Genomic DNA, 23,499 nt, shown 5'->3' with positions numbered 1-23,499 from the left:
GTTCTTTACCACTTAAAATAATAAGCTTTTCTGTCATATTGTTGTATTCCCTGCTTATAGCATACTTACTAGATATTAGACAGGTCCTCACATTAAGAACTGATAAAAATTGAAACAGACTTATTTAATTTATATTTTTACTTAAAGAGATTGTAGTGTTAATAGTTAGTATTAGGTATTGTTCTTTGTAACTGAAAAACTACAGAAAATTGTAAATCTATAATATGTTCACTGGTACTGCATAGTGGTAATCTGAGATCTGAGTGAATGTGCTTTGGTTGAATAACTCAGGTGGAAAGGGTATTCTTGGTTGAGATTTAATAAACCATTTGAGAGTATACACTTTTTGTGGTTATGTTTGCTTTATTACCTTGTTTAATCTACTCATCTAGTTATGTACCCTGTTGTGTTAACTTCATATCATTTTGATACAAATGCCTGGACCATTCCACTTAGGATGTGTTTCCTCCATGTCCAGTTTCAGAGGTTTATCTTAGGGTCAGTTGACTCTGTTAGGCCTGTGGTAAGGCAGTGGGAGAGACTGAAGTGCCCGCTTGCTCCATACTGCCTGGGAAGCAGAAAGAAAGGGGAAGGGCTGCAGTCCGAGAATTTCTGTCATTGGTGTGCCTCTATTAGGCTTCACTTCCTAAAGTTAGTCCTACCACGTCTCTTCAGTTTCATAGGCTAGTGACTGCACCTTTAAGATACAGGACTTGGGAGACACTCAAATCACAGAATTAATTCTTCATCTGGCTCCCTATGCCCATCTCATAGTACAAAATGCATATAGTCCTTTTTAAATAGTTCCCAAAGGCTTTCCTGTTCCAGCATTGACCTTGTCCAGCTTCAAAGTCTCCTATGAGGTAACATGACAAAATGAGTTGTAAGTAAAAAAACAATTGCCTACTTCCCAAATATAGTAGCACAAGAAAAATTCTTATTCCAAAGGGACAAATAGGAAAACCAAAAGAAATTAGACCAAAGTAGACTAAAGCCCATCAGCAAAGCATTAAATCCTCTATCACTGTGTTTGTAATTTAGAGCAGATGGTAGTGTGTTATGAACCTCAAAGACCTTGGACAGTTGCTGTCTCTATGGCCACTCCTTTATAGTGATTTTGCTGGACCTGGAGCTTCTTCTATTTTCCTGGCATCTCTGATTTTTTGCTGTCTCCATTATAGCTTCAGCTTCATCCTTAAAGCTTCCCTCACCACCTTGCCAGTGATTACTTAAAAGGATTCTGAACCTAATGTTTACCGTCTCACTTTTCTGTCTTTTCTTTTGAAATCTCCCCGGAAGCCTTCATGACTATCTCATTTTTGTGTAAGAGCAAACCCAGACTTAATGTGAATGATGACAGGGATCTGCCACCAGGGCAACTGTGCTCCGTTTCCTAGGTAGCCCTTTGTAAGCTGTTTGAGCAGAGCCAACTAGGGGCTTCTTCTCCTCAAAGGATTATCTCCCTAGACTCTCTTGTCAAGGGTGTGTGGGTGCCATGGGTAAGGAGGTTGATGCCTGAGATGCTAGTCAGGCATCTCTTGCTGCTACAGTGCAGTACACTTACTTTCTTTTTGATGGTGGTACTAGCAACCTCAGCCACACCCTCTTTAGTATATCGTTAGCCACACTCCCTTTTTCATGGAAGTGCCACTTTAGTCAAGTCTTTTCTGATTGTGTTTGGCTCTCAATCATTAGTGTAAAGCTTGGCCAAAAGAAGCCAACGGTATCCATTACTGCTTCCTTAGTGCTTTGCTGCCTTTATTTTCTCTGCCAGAAGCCTTTATTTTTTCAAACTCAAGCTTAAATTTTTTATTTTTGTAGTAATAGTGATTTGAAGAAAATGAGAGAATAGGAAAGACTGAAAGGCCATTCTCCAGATTCATCATATTATATTCTTGGCTTTCTTAGATACTATAATTACTGAAGAATTTGTTTATTCTTAGTTTTGTTTATTATTACAAGCAATATCAAAATATCTCCTTACTATATATTTATATTTTCTAAGTATCCTAGCCCTAGAGAGATATAGTATGTAGAACAGACTCACACCTTGTTGTCATTGCATTTATAGGTATTAATGAACTAACCGTAAACATATAGTTAGTAGTGCTATGCAGGAAAGGCTGGGTATATTATGAAAACTTTAACACAATTAGCATTGTCCAGGGGTGAAGCAGTCCTGAGAACTAACGTGGGCCTCACACACGATAGATGAGCAAAGACTCTACTACTTTGTACTACTTCCAGCCCTAACTTCTTTATTTAATAATGCTTCTAAGAAAAAGATAGTTGAACAGGTTTGAAGTGAGATGAGCCTGGGGAAGAAGGGAGGCATATCTAGACTGAGGTAATGGCATTTAAAAAAAAATAAAAGACTTGAAACACCTTTGCCCCCCACATTTTATTTTAATGTTTGAGAATTGAGAGCTACATGAAATTACGCTTGTGAATAAAGAGAAATAACAGTCATAAGATACTTCCAAGTCAGGTTAAGAATTGTATCTCTTTTCTTCCCTATCAGTAGGATGCAACTGAGGTTTCAGGGGAGTGGATGAAGAGAACATAATAAGATACATATAATTAAAAAACAACTGTGAATGCAATGTAGCAATTACACCAGTAGAAAGGCCAGCACTAGAAAGATGTGTTAGAAAGAATTTGTAGTATCTGTGCCAAAGTTGCTAAGTTGAATGTTGAAGATTTTTTTAAGTTGATTTTTTTTTTTATACTTATAGCTGATGTGCTGTACTTTTGCAGATATGGCCCATTTATAGAGATTGAAAATTAGCTGCTCAAAATTTGAATTTTTATATCAGTGACCCACTATTTCTCCGTATCTATCTTAAAGAGAACTTAGGAAATATAATGTGACTAACTTGTTTATGTGGATAGCTGTGAAGTAGTTTTACAGTGTTGCAAGACTGCAGTTATCCTGGGTAGTCATTGGTAGAAAAGTATTTAAATAAAGTCTACACGCCTTATGTTAACCTTTATGGAGCCCTGTGTATTTATGGTATGAGTAGTTTAGAATATATTCATCTACTTAAGACTTTAATGTTGGCGCGCACACACACACAAATATGTAATATCTATTGTATACACATACACAGAAAGTATTTTAGTAGACTATTTAGTTTTTTAACATTCGGTTTTTTAAATGTATATTATGAGTGTTTTACCTTCGTATATGTATGTGTACCACATGTGTACCACCTTGATGCTTATGGAAGCCACAAGAGGCTGAATCCCTTGAAACTAGAGTTACCAACAGCTGCTAGCCACCATGTAGGTACTGGGAACTGAGCTTGAGTTCTTCGCAAGAACAAGGGCTCTTAGCTACTTAGCCATCTCTCTCCCCACCCACTGCAGTAGCTATCCATCAGACTGTTGTTGGTAGGCTCAGATGGAAGAGTTGAGGTGAGGAAAAGTACAGCTTTTTAGTGTGTTCCTAAATCTTTTTTCCACTATTTTGATGTTAAAGAGTTACTTTACATGCTAATAAGAAAGCATACATACAAAACAAAGCATACTAGCTGTGGTTAACAGTATTCTGACTTTTTAAACTGGCTGTAATTGACAGTATTATTAATCAAATCATACTTACAGCATGATTTTTTTTATTACTAAACTCTGTTGTTGCAGCACAAATTAATTTCTCTAATGGCTTACTATAAGATGGAATTGTATTTCTTCTGTATTTCTTGGAGCTTTCTTTAATGTCAGAAGCCTTTACCTAGTGTGTCTAGCTGAGATAAATACAAAACATTTACATTTCAATAGCCTCACATAGAAATACAAGAATTCAAGTTCAATTTGAAATTCAGCTGACTCTACCATGTCATAGATCTGTGTCTATAGATCAGTTTATCAGATGATCTCCTCATTTATAAAACTCAAATAGTAATATGTTTATCTTTTTAATGCATATTTTTGCTAATGCATATACTAACAGCAGATATATGCTAACCGCCCCCTCAAAAAACAAAACAAAACAAAAAACCCAAAACTTAAAAACAAAAAGATTACTAGCAGAGAGGTCTCACAAGGCCCTACTTTTACTTTTCCCAACAGTTACAGGTAGCTAAAGGCTACTAGGAGAGAGAGAGAGCTTGTGATACCTTGTGTCTTCCTGAAGGATTTATAGGCAGTTAAGCTTTGCTAGGGTGATGGCAGCTTACAGGGCCATTCCCCTCCTCAAGGATGTATAGATAGCTAACCTTCCTTTGCTAGGGAGATTTTCTTTTTGTCGCAAATGGTTGTTATAGCTGCCTATACAACTGTCCATACTCCTGTAAGTAAGCTTGATTAAAATCACTGTTTCACCAGAAAAAAAGTTAAATTATTCCTCAAACATAGCTTTGTATTTGTTCATTTATCTACTGCATGTGTCCACATCTATCTTGTAGTGCCAGAGTCTAGTCCAATCTAAAATAGTTACTGTGTGGTTCTTTAAGCAAAAGCTTCCTAGCCTTGATTATTATCCATATTATTTATATTTAAAATATATCTGGTATAATTCAAATACCAGATTACCTTTGAAGATTGAATGTTACTAGCACTAGTATATTAGACTGGCTTGCAGATGGAAATGTGTAAAATAGCCAGCCACACAGAGGATACGGTAGAGACAGAGAGATAAAGTGAGGGGTTTTCCCCCTACTATTTTTTTTAAGTCATGGCAATAATGGAACAAATGAGAGATAGTTATTTTTATTCTGTTGTTCTATTAAGGCATTAAAATTATTTATATAGAAGCTTCATATTATGTGTAAGACCTCCAAAGGAATGCAATGCAATAAAAATAGAATAACAGACTTTAAGAATTAAACTTCAAAGGAGGGATCAGTACAAAGAGAGAACCAAGACTGAGAAGACTATTAGTGACACAAAGAGAGAAATTTGTGAGTTGGGCTTACTCTTTGGGTATGTATCTTTCCTGTTATTTCATTCCTAGTTTTCTGTAGACCTTTACAAATATTCTTGAGGTAGAATTCAGTGCTGTGTTGATTAGTCAGAATCAGAGCCTAGAATATTTGTGAATTTTAAAGCCAGCTTATTATAATATAGCTATTATAAATACAGTTAAATTAGGACTGGAGCAATAGCACAGGGATAACAGCACTGTCTACTTGCCCAGAGGTCCTGAGTTCAGTTCTCAGCAACCATGATGGCTCACAGCATCTATGTGATCAAATCTCCTCTTTGGACATGCAGGTGTAGATGCAGGCAGAGCACTGTATATACAACAAACAAACAAACAAACAAACCTTAAAAAAATAAAGTTAAATTATGTAAAGTTAAAATGAAGTAAAACAGTGTCTGGGATGATGGTTAACTACAATTATTCACAGGTAAGAATACTGTGGGGTGAACACCTATGCTTACACATACATATACATACTATGGGATAAAAGGAAAGGAAATAAATCACATTAAAATAAAACATTCAAAAACCACCATTTCACAGTTAAAAGGTATATCATTTTAATCGTGAGGTTGTTATTTTTAATTCATACATGTGATATAAATGGATTTCCCTTTTTCCTTTATTTAGAAATAAGTTTTAATGATATTCTGTTTATCAGTTTCTAATGATGGAATGTTCACAATTTGAAATTATTTGTACAAAGAAGTCCAGCAAATGCTATATGTAATGATTTTGTTAATTGTATGTTTAACAAAATGATAAATTGTTACTAATGTGGGTTAAACTTAAAGGTGCATCAGAAAGTCAGTTATAAAGCTTTCAAAGTTGGAAATACTGACTCAGCTAAGGAATTACTCAGCATTGACTACCAAGTGAAGTTCCAACAGGTGTCTTTCATTTCACTTTTCCTATTCATTGAAAAGAACACTAATAATAGTTTGAAAATAAAAAATAAATAAATAAGTCATTTCGTGACATGCAGTTGGCTGCATGGAATTTCTAGGCAAGAGGATTGTATTTTTATTATTGTTCATCATTTTGTACTGTGAATTTTCCAGATACTATTCTTTTGAAGAAGCACTTGTTAAACATTTACTAGCCCTCTTCCAGTTGGCCTCAGTGACAGAAACAAGATGGCCAAAGGCACATCATCTTTTGGAAAGTGTCCTAATAAGACATACATGTATTGCTGCCTTTATGGCTCTGAGGCCTACCACCTTCTGAAGTCCACCTGTGGCAAATGTGGTTCCCCTGCCCAGTGCTAGAAAAAGCATAACTGGAGCTCCAAGGCTAAGAGGTGGAATACAATTGGGCCTGGGTGGGTGATGCCCCTAAAAGTTGTCTACCGCAGATTCAGACATGGCTTCTGTCAAGGAATGCCTAAACCCAAGAGGGCAGCTGTAGCAGCATCCAGTTCACCTTGAGGATTTTAATCAGTCATAAAATAAATGCTCTGGTTTAAACAAACAAACAAACAAACAAACAAAGATTTACTAGCACACTGCCTTCCATGATTCTGTAAATTTCCTCTCAAGCCATTTTTTTTTAAAAATCTTGAAGAATTAGTTTTTTAGTCATGCTTTATATTTTAAAGAGCAGCTGTCATTGCTGCATTAATTAATTTATTTTGGGGGTAGGATAAATTTTATTCAGTGCTATGTGACATTGGATAGGGAGTATATATATTTTGGTTTACTGAAGTTTCTGAAAATAGAAATGTTAACTGCTGCTTGTCAGTGATCCTAGGGAAGGGAAGTTGTAGAACTGAACTGTATTGTATTTATTTATAAATTTGTTCACTACAATAACCTGGCATTTTCTAGGGATTCAACTAATGAAACTACTGCCCATTCTGATGCTGGCAGCGAACTTGAAGAAACAGAGATCAAAGGAAAAAGAAAGAGGGGTCGTCCTGGCAGGCCTCCAGTATGTATTATATTTTGTCTTTATGCTTCAATGCTTTCCCATAAATAAGCTTGAAATAAGTTGTTTGTCAGTTCTAGTATTAATGCTGTTAAAATTTTATGGTCGGTCTCTCTCTCTTTTTTTTTTTAGTGACACAGCAGAGATTCTTGGAAACTTAGTGTCAGAGACGGGAAATTTGTAATATCTTTACTGTCTGTACTTGAATGCAGAGGGGATGCAGTTAAAACATACTGTTCTTCACCCTCAACTTTTTTTTTCTTTTGGTAGCTCCAAAGTGTGCATTCTGATAGTAATATTTTAAAGCTCGAGGCAAGTTTTAATATATAGACTTAATGACTCATGAGTTGAAAATTTAGAAGGGAGAAAGATATTCCTACTTTGAGGAGTATCTTTACAAACTCTATGAGTTAGTTACTATTTAAATGTAATAAACTTTGAGACGGTAACAATATATCAGGATGTTAAGATTTACTGTTCTCGTTCATATATGATCTGATTTGCTATTGTAGTTGTTTTTCTGTTTTATGCAGGTTCTTATGAAAAATCTTAGCTTTCTTTATAGAAGGCAGAGTAAGCTTTCCCTTATTTTCATTACTGAGCTTCACAAATTACCACTATTGCAGCTGAGGAGATATGCAGGGCAAGGTATAGGAGAAGGGTTAAAACCCTTCAGTGCCAATTAGTGTCTTTTCCAGTAACTTCATCATAGTTAGCTATCCAGGGTCCCTTTGAGCTTTGTTCTTATGGCATGTTGTGGAAACTTCACCACATATATGTACTTTTATATTGGGTAGGGGAAACTCAGTAAGATTTGTATGTGTTGGCATTCTTTTTGCCCGTACTTTGTACGGGCATTCCTTTCTCCAGACTATGGAGCATCACCCTTTTGTGTTAAGATGAGGATCTTAGGAGATTCTTCTGGGCAAGATGGGTAACAGAAGTTTTAATTTCTCTTTGTTGGCTAGATCTAAGACAGAAAGCTGAGAAAAATAGAGTTTTTATGACTAACCTTAGGAATCAACCTATCAGATGCAATAAGTGAAAACAAAACATCACAATTGCAAAAGCAAACAAGTTAAGGGAACCCTTCCCCCCTTGTATCCTCATTCTCTTAATGCAAATAGAATCTTCCTCTTATAATTTATGGTTATGGTGTTTGTCTTAGTTACTGTTCTATTGCTGTGAAGAGAGACCATGACAAAGGCAACTCTTGCAAAATGAACATTTAATTGGGGCTTGCTTATGGTTTAGAAGTTTAGTCCATTACCATCATGGTGGGGAGGGAGCATGGCGGCATATAGGCAGACGTGGTGCTATAGAAGTAGCTGAGAGTTCTACATCTAGATCCACAGGCAGCAGGAGAAGGGGTGGGGCCTGGCTTACACCTCTTGAAATCTCAACCCCCTACCCCAGTGACATACTTCCTCCAACAAGGCCATAACTACTCCAACAAGATAGCACCTTCTAATCTTTTTCTAGTGCCACTCCATGGTGACTAAGCATTCAAATTTATGAGCCTATGAAAGCCGTTCTTATTCAGACCACTACACTGTTGAGGTACTTATTGCTGACACAGGAAGAGGTAGATCTTTTTGTAGTCAATTTATTCAACATGAGTTTTTGAATGTGGTTGTTAATTTCTGGTTTGCTAGAATTAGTATGTTAGGGCCTTAAAACAAAACGTTGGGAGTACACAAGGACTGTGTACTTGCTTCCACTTGCCTGTATACTTTGTGACTGTATGACCTTTAAAGGGCAAAAATTGTGGAGAAAAACACGCTTTGTAGTCTTTATAATATTTATTTGAAGAAGTGTTTGTTCATATAGCTTTTTTTTACATCAACATTTTGGGAAGAGTGAAGGAATCTTGCAATTAGTGTGCTGTTACTGGCCCTGCTGTCCCACCCTTAATAGTGTGACTACCCACAGTCACAATTGGGAATGGGGACAAGGCAGTGAGCATGGGCCAAAAAGATTTCTTGGGATAGTTTCAGTAAGATAGCTTGTTTACTTTGGGGGCGGGGAGGTGTCAAAGGCTGTTTAAACCTTTAGAGAGTAGGTAGAGGCTTTTTGGTGTGAGTGTAGGTCCTGGGAATGCCTTATTTGCATGAAGAATGTCAGGTGCTTGCTGGTCATGACTTTGACTTTGTAAGGGGAGAGGAAGTTTAACCTTTAATCTGGCCTCTAGGCTACAGGACAGCTAAGGGTGGGAGAGAGGATATGGGAGACATGCAGGCCCAGAACAGGAAGGAAGCAGCCCTGTTCCTGCCTACTGCTCTTAAGATGAGATTTGCTGGGTTTGGTCATCCCTTAACCTCACTGTTGCTTCAGCATGGCTCACCTGGCTCCCTGGCCCCACGTTAGTTTGAGACTGTTTTAGTTTCTCATGCTACCGTGTGATTATTCTGAGAATATAGACAGGTTACCTTGCTCTTCTGGTGTTCATGGAAATCTGTTGACCAATTAAAAAGTTTCAGCTTAAAGACTATCATTTTCCTTCAAGAAAAATAGTCACCTCTTCAGCACAGTGTAGTATTATTAATTTAATTTTGATGTGTATACAGCCTAGCCTCTGCAATATGCTGTTCTTGATTTAAAGTTTTGTATATCTATATGATTAACTCTTTTGTTGTGCCCAAAAGACTGGAGTTTTTAATGGAAATGCCACTAGTAAATAATACATATGTATTCTATGGTTATAAGAATGATTATATTTGAGTCATGTCAAAGATAACCTATCTTCAAGAGTGATTAGACGTCTATTACCCATTCGTGAGTGGTCTCAAATTTTGGTTGGTTCACATGTTTAACTATTTTTCATTACATTTCCATTCTTTCTGTTTTGTTTGTTTGCAGGTTTTTATTTGGTGTGTGTGTGTGTGAGAGAGAGAGAGAGAGAGAGAGACAGAGAGAGAGACAGAGAGAGAGACACACACACACATGGACGGGCTTATGTATATGAACAAGCATGCCTGTGGAGGTCAGAGGTCAATTTGTTGGAGTCAGTTCTCACCTACCATGTGGGTTCCAGGAATGAAATTCAGAGATCAGGTTTAACAGCAACTACCTTTACGTACTAAGACTTCTTGCTAGCCTGTTTTATTTCTTTTTTGTTTGTTTGTTTTTCAAGACATGGTTTCTCTGTATAGCCTTGGCTGTCCTGTACTCTCTTTGTAGACCAGGCTGGCCTCGAAGTCACAGAGATCTGCTTCCCTCAGCCTCCCCAAGTGCGGAGATTACAGGTATGCAGTACTGTGCACAGCTAATTTTACATATTTATGGGAACAAAATGTGATTTTATTTTTGTATGTGAGTATGATTTGTGTACATGTGTGAACGAACTTGTTTATTTGTATGTTGCTGCATGTTTGTGCTTGTCTATTTGTGTGGGACATTTGTCCCTGAAATTTACATTGACAGTCTTCCTTAGTTGCTTACCACCATATCCATTGTGGTCGGGGCTTTCAGTTAAACCCAGAGTTTGTACATACATACTAGACTAGCTAGTTAGCTTATTATCTCAGCTTTCTGAGGTTAGAAATAGAGGCAGGCCTCCTTGCCCACCCAGTATTATATATGGGTTCTGGGAATCAAATTCTGGTCTTCAAGCCTACCTGGCAAGAAGATTATATATATATATATATATATATATATATATATATATATATATATATATATATATATATATATATATATATATATATATATCCATTCTTATTGGACATAACACTTTTATGGTATGCATGTTTAAATTTTTAATTATTTTGAATTATAAATTTACTGCGAACCTTTGTCTTCTTACTGTGTTACAGAACACTAGACTTAAGTCCTTCTAATTTTAATTTACCATTTAACTAATCAACTTTGTTATACTCCTCTAACCTTTTCCCAGCCTCTGCTAACCATTGCTCCTCTCTCATTCTTAGGTCTTGTGTAAGCGTGCAAGCGTGCATGTGTGCATGTGTGCGTGCGTGCGTGTGCTTGGTTTTTTTTCGCTTGATAGACTAATCATTCCAGGTTGATTCTTACTGTCAGAAATGGCAGATTCTGGTCTTTTTAATGTGGTATACACACTGTGTTTTGTTAATAGATGCCTAAGTTGATTATATATCTTGATTTATTACGGGTAATTCTATAATATACATAGGAGTGTTGTAGATGTGTTTTGAATGTACTGATTTCCTTTTCTTTGAATATATATTTAGTAATAGATTACAAGAAATTTCTATACTATCTCTATAATGGTTGTTCTGATTTACATTGCTTCTATAGTATATGAGAATTTCCCCCTTTTTATATATTTTCATTAGCATTGGTTATTTTTTAATTTGTTAGTAACAGACATCCTTATTGGGGTGAGAGGATATCATTTTATGATTTTGACTGGCATTTCCTCATTGATGACTCATAATAAATATATTTTCACTTACCTATTGTTTATTGATGTCCTTTACATTTTATTTCTATCATTTATTTTTAGTTAGTATCATTTTGAATTTTTTGTATAATTTACATATTAGTCCTATGGTTAGCAAATAGTTTCCCCTTTTGATGAGATGTCTTATTGTTCTTTATTGGTTTCCTTTTGCTACATAGAAGCACTTTAGTTTGACATGATCCTGTTTGTTGTACTTCTGTTATATGTGCTTTGGAGATCTCTCCCAAGAAGCCTTCCCCTTACCATTGTTGGAAGTGGTGTATCCAGGGCATGCACCCTTGAAGAAAACTAACTCCCTTCAACAGCAGCTGTCACCTACCAGTAGCTCATTAGCTAGGGGCTGGACTTCATGCCACTTTCATTCTCCATGCAAGATTTTCTTTTGGGGGTGGCATCTTAATCCTGCACAGGCTTTGTTCATGCTGTCTCAACTGCTGTGAATATATGCAACTTCCCTACTGTGTCTAGAAAATACTGTTTCCTTGTGGCCATCCACCACATATCGTTTTGTACAGTCTTCTGCTCCAGAGTCTGCCATTATCTTAGAGCCTTTGGTGGAGGGGCTTGAACACTGCAGTTTCACTTTGTCTGCACCTTGTCTCTGTGTTAATTGACATCTGCTGTGGGGAGGGGGAAGCTCTAATGAGGGTATAATGTTTTAAATGATTAGGAGTTGATTTAATACTGTGACCATTTAGCAGGGTATTAATTAGTAGTAGGTTCTTCCCTAGAGTATGTGACCTGCCTGGCCTCAAGTTATTAGCCTCAGTAATGATGCCAGCTATAGATTTTAATCGGTGGAGCTATGTCCATGTCACTGTTGTATCAGTGGGCATGTCTTGCCAAGCTGGGTCATTTTTGTAGCTCACAAGGTTCACACTTGGGTAAGATTGGTTACTTCTCTTCTCTTCTATCAGTTTACATAGCACCTCCCGGCACTGTGGAAGCCAGCTAGTAGGGGTAAAACTTCTCTGTGTGTACCAGCTTGATTTCTCCTTGTTCTAAGACTTAAGTATAATATGTTTTCAGCAGTAATATCTTCTAAGTTTTGGTGGATAATCAAGAACACTGACAGTAGCCTGTAATATTTATATTTAAGTGGTGCACTTGCCAATAGCTCCAGAGGAGAAAACCCGTTCCTGGCACTGGTCTTTTTATTTGTTATCCTGTGGTGCCTAGTAGGGGCGTAATAGGTAAACTCCATCTAAACTCTCTCTATATGTGTATTTATATATTGTAGGAACCTTCTATCGTAGGAGGTTTCCGTAGGAAAATTTCAGTGTCTTTAGTGTTAGTTATTCCTCCTGTCTTCCCATCATCTTTCTGCCTTTTTATCGCCCTCTTCATTACATCCTACCATACCATTATTCCTCTTTAACACATTGCTCCGCTTTGTTCTGTCTCTCCTCCCTTATGTACACCCACCCCTCCACAGCCTCATTGATTTTCTGACCTCTATGAGTATTTTAGATGTAACACATATTACCTGAAGATTCAAGGCTAACTTCTGTAAATGAGAGAAAATGCACACTTATCTTTCTGAGTTAGGATTATCTTATCAGAATTATTATTTCCAGCTCCATCTATAATTTCAGTTTTTAACTGTTGAATAATATTCCACTGTGTAAATGTACCTTCTTCTCATTATCCACTCTTCAGTTTATGGCTGTTTCTGTTTTTAGCTATTGTGTATAGAACAGCAATAAAAATGGATGGTCAGATATCTTTATAGTAGGATATAGAATTCTTTGGTTATATGCCTATGGGTGGATCATGTTGTAGATTTATTTCTAGCTTTTTGGGGGAACCTTCATATTAATTTTTATAGGCTGTACCAGATTGCATTTTTGCCACCAACGAGTAATTGTGCCTCTTTCCCCACATCCTTGCCAGCATTTGGTTTTTGGTTTGTAGCCATTTTCACTGGAGTAAGATAAAATCTCAAGATAATTTTAATTTGCATTTTTACCTGATAGCTAGGGATATTGAAAGTCTTAGTTCAGGTTTCTATTGCTGTGAAGAGACACCATGACCACAGCAATTCTTCTAAAGGAAACCAATTACTATGTATGTGTGAATATGAATGTGGGTGCCCTGGGAGACCAGGAATTACAGGCTCCTGATGTAGATGCTGGGACTTGAACTTAGGTGGGCTATAAGATTAGTGCTTGTTTTGAACCACTCAGCCATTTCTCCAGCCCTCCATGTCACATTGTTTAAATTGGATTTTTGTCTTCTTGATATTTAAATAAAGTTCTTTGTATGTTGTATAGTTGTATAGTTCTTTGTCAGATGTATAGCTGGTAAAGATTTTTATTCATTCTGTAGGCTGCGTCTGCACTTAGATAATAGTGTCCTTTGCTGTACTCAGGCTTTTAGTTTCATGAGGTTCCATTTATTAATTGTTTAGCTGTATAGTTGGAATCTTGTTCAGAAAGCGCTTTTCTGTGCCACTGAGTTCAAGTATGTTCTCTACTTTCTCTTTGAGATTCAGGGTTTGAGGCCTTATGTTGACATCCTTCATACACCTGGAGTTGAATTGTGTGCATGGTGACTAAATGCATTTACTCATTAGATATATTGAGCTATTATCTTATTATCTTTGTTTTTGGTCTGTGCCTGGTTTTAGTATCAGAGTGGTAATGTCTTTGTAAATTTTGGAAATGTTCCTTTCACTTTTTTTTTTTTTTTTTTTTTTTTTTTTTTTTGGTGAAATGATTTGAATAGTATTTGTGTTCTTCTTTGAAGGTCTTGTTGAAATTTTAACTGAATCCAACTGGCCTCTGGCTTTATTTAGATGTGAGATTTTTAATTTCTGTTTCTACTTCCTTGGATGCTGTGGTTCTATTTCAAGTGTTTGTTTCATCGTGATTTAGCTTTGCTAAGCTTACATCCAGAGATTCACTGTTCTTTTGGATTTTCCAGTTTTATGTACTACAGATTGTAGACATATGTACTTAGGATTCTCTGAATTTCCCCGATGTCTGTTGTAATGTCTTTCTTTCCATCTAACTTTATTATTTTGGATCTTCTCTTTCTTTTGGTTAATTTGACTAAAGAGTTGTTAATCTTATTAATCCTTTCAATGAACCAACTGTGTCATTGAGTTTTTGTATATTTTATTTTATTGATTTCAGACCTTATTTTGATTCTCTCCTCTTTCTTCTTTCTTTCTTTCCTTTCTTTCTTTTTCTTTTCTTTTCTTTTCTTTTCTTTTCTTTTCTTTTCTTTCGTCTATCTCACAGTATAATCCTGACTGGCCTGGCCTTTACAGAGAATCACCTGCCTCTGCCTCCTCAGTGCTGAGATTAAAGCTTGAGCTACTATATCAAGCCCAGTGTACCTAATCCTTCTGGTGTTTGCTCTCGTTTGTAGACCTGTAGTACTATGAATTTTCTTAGGACTGCCTTCATTGTGTTCCATAATTTTATTATTTTTTGTTTTCATTTTCTTTTCAATTCTACAACCTTTAAACTTCATCCTTGATCCCTTTGTCATTAAGTAGCGTCTTGTTTAGTTTTCATAAGTTTGTGTACTTTCTGTAGTTTCTATTGCTCTTGATATACAGCTTTATCCCATTATAGTCAGGTAGAATACATGATTTCAATTTTTGTATAAGTGTTAAGTCTTTGTGGCTTAATGAGTGATCAATTTTGGAGAAAATTCTGTAGGCTGTTGGGTCTATACTGTGTGTGTCAGAACATGATCCAAGAATGGAGTCCTGTGAGGAGAATTTTGTGTGATTGTGAGAAAACACCAACAAAAAAGACAAGAATTTTATGACCTCAGTTTCTTCAAACAAGGATTGTTGTTGAAATGTGTTTTAGTCCTCCTACAAAGTGTAGCAGATAAGTGTGAGTTACTTCAGTTGTTGTTATTCATGTGCCTCTATGAAAAAATGTATTTTTGCCACATACTGGCTGGTTTTGCAGTTGTACAGTTTATTCATGTCATTCTTCTTAACCTTCAAAGTATACATTGTCTATGCTCTGAATAAAATTGGTTACTTCATTAGGCCTTAATCCGCCTCATTTATTGGCTCCATTTTTTCATGTCTTGGACCTGAAGAATATTAAGCACACATACTAATCATTTTCTTAAATCTACTGCTAATAGGATTGCTTTCTTGAATTTTTATCTGATTATTTTTAGTTTTAAATTTTTGTGTGTGCATTCTATGTTGTGCTTTTTGTTTGGGGTGTATGTACTTGGTTGATATGCAGATATATTTATGTACTTGCCTGTTGGTGTGCACGATTTGGGGAGGTAGAGGATGATGGAATGTGAAGCCCAGAAGTTGACTTGGATATCTTTCCTTTGTAGTTCTCTACTTGTGTTTTATTTTTTGTTTGAGTTTTGGTTTTTTAGACAGGGTTTCTCTATGTATTCCTGGCTGTCCTGGAACTCTGTAGACCATCCTGGAGTAGGTCTCCGAGGTAGGCCTGCCTCTGTCTGCCAAGTGCTAAGATCAAAGGTGTGCATCACCCTTCCTGGCTTACACCATTTATTTTTTGAGATAGGATCTCTCACTCTGAACCCTGAAGCTCAATAATTCATCTAAACTCTGAAGCTTTGGAGCTCTGTCTTTATGTACCTTCCTATCACTGGAGTTACCTGCACTTTTGTCATTGTACATACCTTTTTTTTTTACTAAAGTGCTGGGTATCTAGACTCTCTTGATGTTTGCATGGCAGATATTTTATCAAGGGCGCTCACTATCTTCCCAGCTCCCTTTTCTATGTTTTTGAGATAGTCACATGAAATCTAGGCAGGTCTGGAGCTCTTGGCTCTTCTCCCTCTGTTTCTCATGTGCCGGAATAAAAAGCATGTAACAATAAACCTGGCTTCTTGGTTTCTTTTTCACACTATTTTTTCTTGGTATATATGAATGTTGTTGTATACTAGTTTCTAATTTAGTTGTAATTCTGTATGTTGATTTGTATTTACAATGTCCTGTCACTTTCTTGAGCTTTAGCAATCCTGTCAAGTTTTTGGTATAGTTCTTAGTGTGTGTGTGTGTGTGTGTGTGTGTCTGTCTGTCTGTCTGTCTGTGCGCGCGCACCTCTCCCCCGCCTCTCTTTGTGTGTGTGTGTGTATGTGTGTAATTACTTGCTAATGGATAAATTTTTTAAAATTTGGATCATCTTTCTTTCTTGGTTGCTCTGACTAGGACTTGTCGTATTATGTTGAACAACTCTGGGAAAAGTTAGCACACTTGTCTTATTCTAGACTTAGAGGAAGGGCTCTCAACTTTCCTGTTCAGCATGGTATCAGCTTGTGTGGCCTTTATTTATACTGAGGCACATTTTTTTTTTCTTGTAAGTAACTGTTTGGGAATTGTTTTCAGGAAATTTAGAATTTTTTTCAAATGATTTCTATCTAACCATTAAAATGGTCCTATGTTTTTTATTTTTGATTTCGTATGTCAAGTTTATTGATTACCGTATAGCTTGCTTGATTCTAGGAATAATCTTACCTGTTACTAGTTGATTGCAGTCTTTTACTTCTCTATGATTTGGTCATGGCATGTTTTATGTTTCTAGGAATTGAGTTGACTTTTTGAAAGCAGATAGCACCTCTTTGTTAGGAGCAGCACTGTTAACAATTATTTAGGTGTCATTTTAGGAAGCATAGCATAATAATCTGTATAATATGCTATTTTTATTATAGCATATGTCCCAAATTATTATTTTCATTACAGTAGTCTTAATTTGCAGTTGTCTTATGTTGTTGTTGCTATTATTATTATTATTATTATTATTAGTAGTAGTAGTAGTAGTAGTAGTAGTAGTAGTAGTAGTTCCTTATATTAATAGTTATAGCCATATTCACAGTTGTTGTGGGCTCTGTTATAATGCTTAAAATAAAATGAATCTTCCATTCAAGTGAGTTACACAAAAAATTTTATTTCCTGACATATTTAAAAATTATGTTTATTCTGTGTAACAGTGTTATAGCCAAACATGTCTATACCTCAAAAAAAATTATTATGGTAGATTGCCAATGGTCACCAGTCTTTTGTGATTATGTTTTTGCTTGAGGATGCACTTGATTTGGTGCTGCTGGCTACTGACTTATTAAGGTAGCAGCTGCTAACTGTGGGAGTACTTTCAGTCATTTCTTAAGTTGACAAAGATGTTTGTCACATCAACTATTTTATGAATGACTTCTGTATTTTTAATGCTCTGGTTATCATTTGTACAAAAATTAAGAGTCCTTTGTTCACAGCTTATGTTTGTGGTGTGTGTATTTGGGGGTGTGATGTGGGTATGTAGCATGGTGGAAGCTAGAGGAAAATCTTGAGTGCGTTCTAGCCTTCAGCCTTTAGGTGGGTTCTGGGGATTATACTCAGGTTGCCAAGCTTGTTCTGCAAGTACCTTTACCTGTTGAACATCTTGCCTTTTCTGTTTGTAGCAACTTCACTGGGAACTGGTTCCATCTCTAGAAACATTTTTGCCTATATTTAAGAAGCGAATCATCATCTTTTAGTGTCTTTTTACGAGATTATAGTAATTCAAACTTTCAGACTCTGCCAGTTGTTTATACCACACAATTCCTACTTCTAACTCCAGTTTTCTTTCTATGTCTGCCTCATATGTGACATTTTCCCCATTGTAGCCTTCAATCCTCCAAAGCTATTATGGAAAACAGATTTTTACCTAATTGAATACTTAGGCTAATCTTAGTATTTTGATCTAACACATGATAAATGTTCTTTTCAGTTTACTTTGTCTGCATCAGGTAGCATGATTACTGTCTGTGCTAGTTTTGCTTCATTATTTTTAAAAGTTTAAGATTGGGAAGCTAAAATATTTCATGATTCATAGGTTGCTAGATGAATGGTACTTTAGCATGCATGAAATTAATCTCATTTTGCATCTCTGTCACAGCTCTACAATGACAGGTAATTGTCAGTGAGCAATACCAATTTGAAAGAAATCTTTCACTGTCCCCTGAATAGTAGATCTGAATTGTGAGCATAAAATACTCAGTAAAGCAGATTGTAAACAGATATGCTGTCAGTCAGGCATTGCTTTCTATATAGATCACAACAGAATTGGTTTAGTGTAGTTCTGGGGGGCCTCATTTTTAGGATGCTAGTTAAACCTTGACTTGAACTTAGAGTCATCATTTGTATCAGTTCTTAACAAGACAGTCTTTCCTTTAACCTTTGACTGTAAATATCCTCTCTAGCTGTGGAAGTTGTGCATGGCATCTTGTTCCTATATTAGGCTGTTTAGTCTACAATACAAATCTTTTATTTACTTACCAAAGGATGGTTTAGTGGTTAAAACTGACACACAACTTTATGGGATTAGAGTCTCAAAATATGTAAATGTCAGGTAGCCTGCATGGCTTGCTTGTAAATTTTAGTTCCAAAAGACAGAGCTAGGGTATCTCCAGCTGCAAGGTGGCCAAAGCTATATCTACAAGGCCTGCGTTTGACTGAAAGAGACTCTGCTTCAGTGAACAAGGTAGAGAGGATTTTGGAATTTTAAGATGAAAAGAAAGAAGTGGCTGCTTGGTAGGGACAGGCTTATTTCAGAATAAACCTAAGTAAGGCTGTCATTTAAGAAGGTGAAGGAACAAACTTCTTTTACAGGTTAGGGTTGTTACGTTGGGAAGGGACCTGAGTCCCAGTTCAGCTAGGTAGTGTTACTGGTTAAAGGAGAATGTGCAGGGATCATATGAGTAGGGGTGACATCAGGCAATTAACTTTGGAGAAATGAAAACTGTTAGCCACAGGGAAGGGGCTTGCTGTTTGACAGCAGTGTCGTTCACTTGGAGGCTTGGGCATTTTGACTGGAATTGGGTTGCCCCCGAGTCTCAAAGGATAGTAATGCTTGTGTTCTGTCTAGCAGGATTCCTAAATTCTCAGCCCTTCATGCTCTCACAACTAATGGTCCTCTACTATATAGGCCCCTCCCCCTACAAACATAGATTTAGATGCATCATATATGTACACCATAGGCCCACATGAATACGTGTGCATGTGTGCACACACACAAATGGAAAAGTGGGAAAATCTATTGTTCAATATAACCACCTTTCCCCACCATTTTAGTTAGATTTTTTGAGATAACTTAGTGAAATTTCTTTTCAGCACCACTTCAACTTTGTGCTTTTTTGTTATGTGGTGATGTCTTTTGTGTGTACTTGTATGTTTGTATGGGAATGGATGCACATATATGTGCAGATACATATGTGTTCACATGTATGTGGAAGCATGAGGTCAAATGTGGCTCCTCAGGTGACATCTACCTTGTTTTTGGGACAAGGTCTGTGACTTTGCCCTAGAACCTGCTGCTTAATTTAAGCTGGAGGGCTGGCCAGCAAACCCCAGTGATGTTTCTGTTCCCACCTCCTTAGTCCTGAGACAAGGTCATACCACCATCCTTACCTTTTAATACATACTTACTTTATCTGTCTGTCTGTCTGTCTGTCTATCTATCTATCTATCTATCTATCTATCTATCCATCCATCCAGCCCCCCCTCATCTGTCTGTCTGTCTGTCTGTCTGTCTGTCTGTCTGTCTTATCTATCCAGTGTCTGTCTGTCTGTCCATCTGATCTATCCAATGTCTGTCTGTCTGTCTGTCTGTCTGTCTGTCTATTTATCTATCTATCTAAAAAACTGGAGATCTCCCCAGCCTGTAATTGATACCTTTCCTTAAACCTCCTTAACCAATCCTTGTTAGATTCAAACTTTGACTGCTCCTTGTCTTCATTTGAAGAGAGCTAGGGCCTTATTATGGATTAGGTTTTATCTTAATGGACTGTTGTAGCTGCTTTAGTTTCAGCCACTAAAATTTTCTCCATACCATCATTAATAACCATTTTTGCTTTGTGTATATTCTTCATTGGTACTTTTCACTTCCTCAAAAACATATTATTTACATCCAGTCTTAAACTCTTTGGTGCAAGAGGCCTACCTTTTTGCCTTTCTCAGTTTTTTGACATATCTTTTACTGGACATAATCATTTAGAATTTTTAATTTGGTTAGAGGGCACATTCCAATAATCCAAGCACTCAAGAGGCAGATCTCGGAGTTCAAATCCAGCCTGCTTTATATAATGAGTTCCAGACCAGTCATAGCTGCACAGTGAAACTTTGCCCTTAAAAAAATTAAATAATTAAATAAAATATGCAACTCCTTGCCATCTATAAGGAGAAAAGAAATCTTTGATTTTAAATAAGGGACTAGTCTTTTTAGGTTAGTGTAGGATTGTTAACTGCCTTAATTTTAGTATTATTACATCTCAGGAAATAATGGTCTTTTTACAGAGAAGAGAAAGGGTGATGCAACTTGGTCATTTTTCAGGCTTGTAATTCATAGTATGCTAAAATAATAACAGTACCAATAGCAAAATAAATATAATGATAAAAATTAAAAGGTTTTGAAAAATTGTACTTTTAATATGCGTTTAAGAGACACAAGCAAATAAGTATATGGTATTACAAAATGATACCAATAGGCTTTCTCAAGTAACAACTGCCACATTCTTGTTTTGTATCTGAAATGTAATAAAATATCTGCTATCTCTAAACAGACACATGATGTGGTAAAATTAATATAACATTGTGATTTGACACATCATATCTGACTATAACCATCATCACTGTCTTTGTGATCCAGGTACAGTCTTGGGCTGACATTACTCACATGTATGTCTATAAATGGCTCGTTTTATGTCAACTTGATACAAGCTAAAGTCATCAGAGAGGAAGGAACATCAATTGGGAAAATGCCTTCATATGACCAAGCATATAAAGCACTTTCTTAATTAGTGATTGGGAGAGGGCACAGCCCACTGTGGGGTGTGCTATTCCTGGGCTGGTGGTCCTGGGTTCTATAAGAAAGCAGGCTGAGCAAGCCACCATGAGCAAGCCAGTAAGCATCACCCCTCCACTGGCCTTTGCATCAGCTCCTGCATCCAGGATCCCGCCCTGTTTGACTTCCTGTCTAGATGTCCTTCAGTGATGAGCAGCAGTGTGGAGGTGTAAGTTGAATAAACCCTTTCCTCCCCTTCTTAGTTTTTGGTCATGCTGTTCACAGCAGTAGAAACCCTAACTAAGACATTGTCTCAGGGAAATAAACCTCAGCTGTCCTCCTGGACTACACATTCATATCCAGATGTCTGTGAAAGTCTTCATGTAAATATATTTTATGGACCACAGATTTTTCAAAAATGAAATTGCTGAGCTTATCTCTTACTTAACACTTTTGTGCAGTCAGGTTCTCTCTGTAATCTGTTGCTCAGGGAATAAGAATCACCACTCTTAGTTTTCTTTTGCAGCGAGTATCCAGTCCCTTAACAAATGTATTTAAAAATGGTTTGCAAGTCTTAAACTACAAACTGTCATTATTATGCTTTTACTCATACTTATGAGGCTTGCTGATTACTGGGGCTATTTCGGAATGTTTACTGGGTTTTGTTGGTTATGTTTGTACCCAGTATCTGCATAGCTTCCACTCTTCTTACAGCTCTTGCTCACGTCATTCCTTCTCATCGATGCCTTCCCTAAGATCGGCGTTTGGTAGTACAACTTTTTCCTCATGGTTTTTATTTCCTTATTTCCTTTCTCTTAATTCTCATTTAACATAGTACAGTCATCCCTTTCTGGGGATACCTATTCTAAGTGCTCCAGGTCTACCAAATCTCTTAACACTTAACTGTTTTTTTATATAAAGTGGTACAATTTTTGCATACATCCTCCTAAATATTTTATAAGACTCACACAGATCATAAAACTTAGAATAGTATAACTACTATATAGATACTATATTGTTTTGTTAGTGAATAATGGCAAAGAAACGATAGCTCTGTCTCATTGTGTCTGTGTTCAGCACAGGCTCAACCAGGCAGATACTTTTTCTGTTGACTGAATTTTATTTTTAGGAGGTTCTCAGTAAATGTTTATTGAGTGAATGAGCATTATCTTTAGCAAATCATCCTTATTAATATTTAAAAGTTATTTTGAAATAATTTCAGACACTGAAGCTTTTAATAATTTTACAAATAATTTCTGTGATGCCATCATGGAGATTATCCAGATGTTATAAACTTTAGTACGTTTGTTTCACGATACTTTTTTGTACTTGTGCATTCTTTTTATGTGTACACCTTATGAAAATATGTAGTCTATATAGTATATCAATCATGCTTGGAATAACTATATATACACACACGTGGTGTACCTTTTGTCTCCTGAACTGTTTTAGAATAAGTTGCAAATGATGCCAATTTAGGTGAGTTTTTTTGGTTCTTTTTTGTTTTGTTTTGTTTTTGAGACAGAGTATCTCTGTAGAGCCCTAGGCTATGTAGACAAGGCTGGCCTTGAACTCAGAGAGATCAACCTCCCAAGTCATGAGATTAAAGGCATGCGCCACTATACTCGGTTGCCAATTTACTTCTCGTACTTTACTGGGTGTATGTTTGAAATGAAGGACATGGTGGAAATATGAAAATCTAGAAAATAATTGTCTTAGGGTTTCCATTGCTTTGAAGAGACACCATGACAACTTTTTAAAATTATATTTCTTTTTTAAACACATTTATATTATTACACATAAATAAATAAAATACATACAGCAGGAAGAACCATGAAACAATCAGAAATTAAACAAATGTTACATTCATAGTGATTTGGCTATTTGTATTTGGCAAACTTGAAGTAAACATCTTTCCTATCTTGTTGAGTCTAAAATTGTGAATGAAAATCAATATCTATCATATCTCATCTCCGTTAACTTAAAACATCTATCTAGACATAAAAACATCTTAACCCCTAACCAACTAAGCTTAATTGTAAGACTAAACAAACTATCTGGTCTTCAACTCCATCAGAGACTTGAGAAGGAATAAAACTTAATTACCTAAGTGAACCGGTAGTGCAGGTTAATAGCCTCCAAAATGAACAAATGACAGAGACAGTTTACTGCCTGAGCAATCACCCAAAACTCTCTAACAGTGGGGCATCATCTTCAGCCTTCTGGCCCAGTATATCTGACAGACATATTTGTGAGGTAGGAACTATTTAGGACTTGGTAACTGTGTCTTGGCAGAGTTTGGCCGTTGACTCTGCCTGCATCCAAGCTTGCTCATTTTTAGCCAGAATTCTGTCTGGACCATGACAACTCTTAATGTTTTCTTAAACAGAAAAACATTTAATTGGGGCTGGATTATAATTTCAGAGGTTTAGCCC

General features: G+C 36.5%; 1 protein-coding gene and 1 pseudogene across 5 annotated transcripts in view; both read left to right on the top strand.

Moving 5' to 3' along the window:
* STAG1 (STAG1 cohesin complex component) overlaps nt 1-23,499 on the top strand; it is a 311,613-nt gene that overhangs the window by 74,982 nt on the left and 213,132 nt on the right. For all 4 annotated transcript variants that reach the window (XM_084752355.1, XM_084752352.1, XM_084752353.1 and 1 more), the window contains one exon: nt 6,751-6,853. In XM_084752355.1, coding sequence (XP_084608481.1) covers nt 6,751-6,853 — 103 coding nt within the window. The remainder of the gene's footprint in view (nt 1-6,750; nt 6,854-23,499) is intronic.
* LOC311580522 (large ribosomal subunit protein eL37-like) lies at nt 5,650-6,716 on the top strand (annotated as a pseudogene). The gene has a single exon. The product of its transcript is annotated as a large ribosomal subunit protein eL37-like (transcript).

The sequence above is a fragment of the Acomys minous genome (genome assembly GCF_964271855.1).
Source record: "Acomys minous genome assembly, chromosome: 13".
Lineage (NCBI taxonomy): Eukaryota > Metazoa > Chordata > Mammalia > Rodentia > Muridae > Acomys > Acomys minous.
Note: the sequence above shows the minus strand (reverse complement) of the source record. Positions and strands in the feature narration are given on the sequence as shown.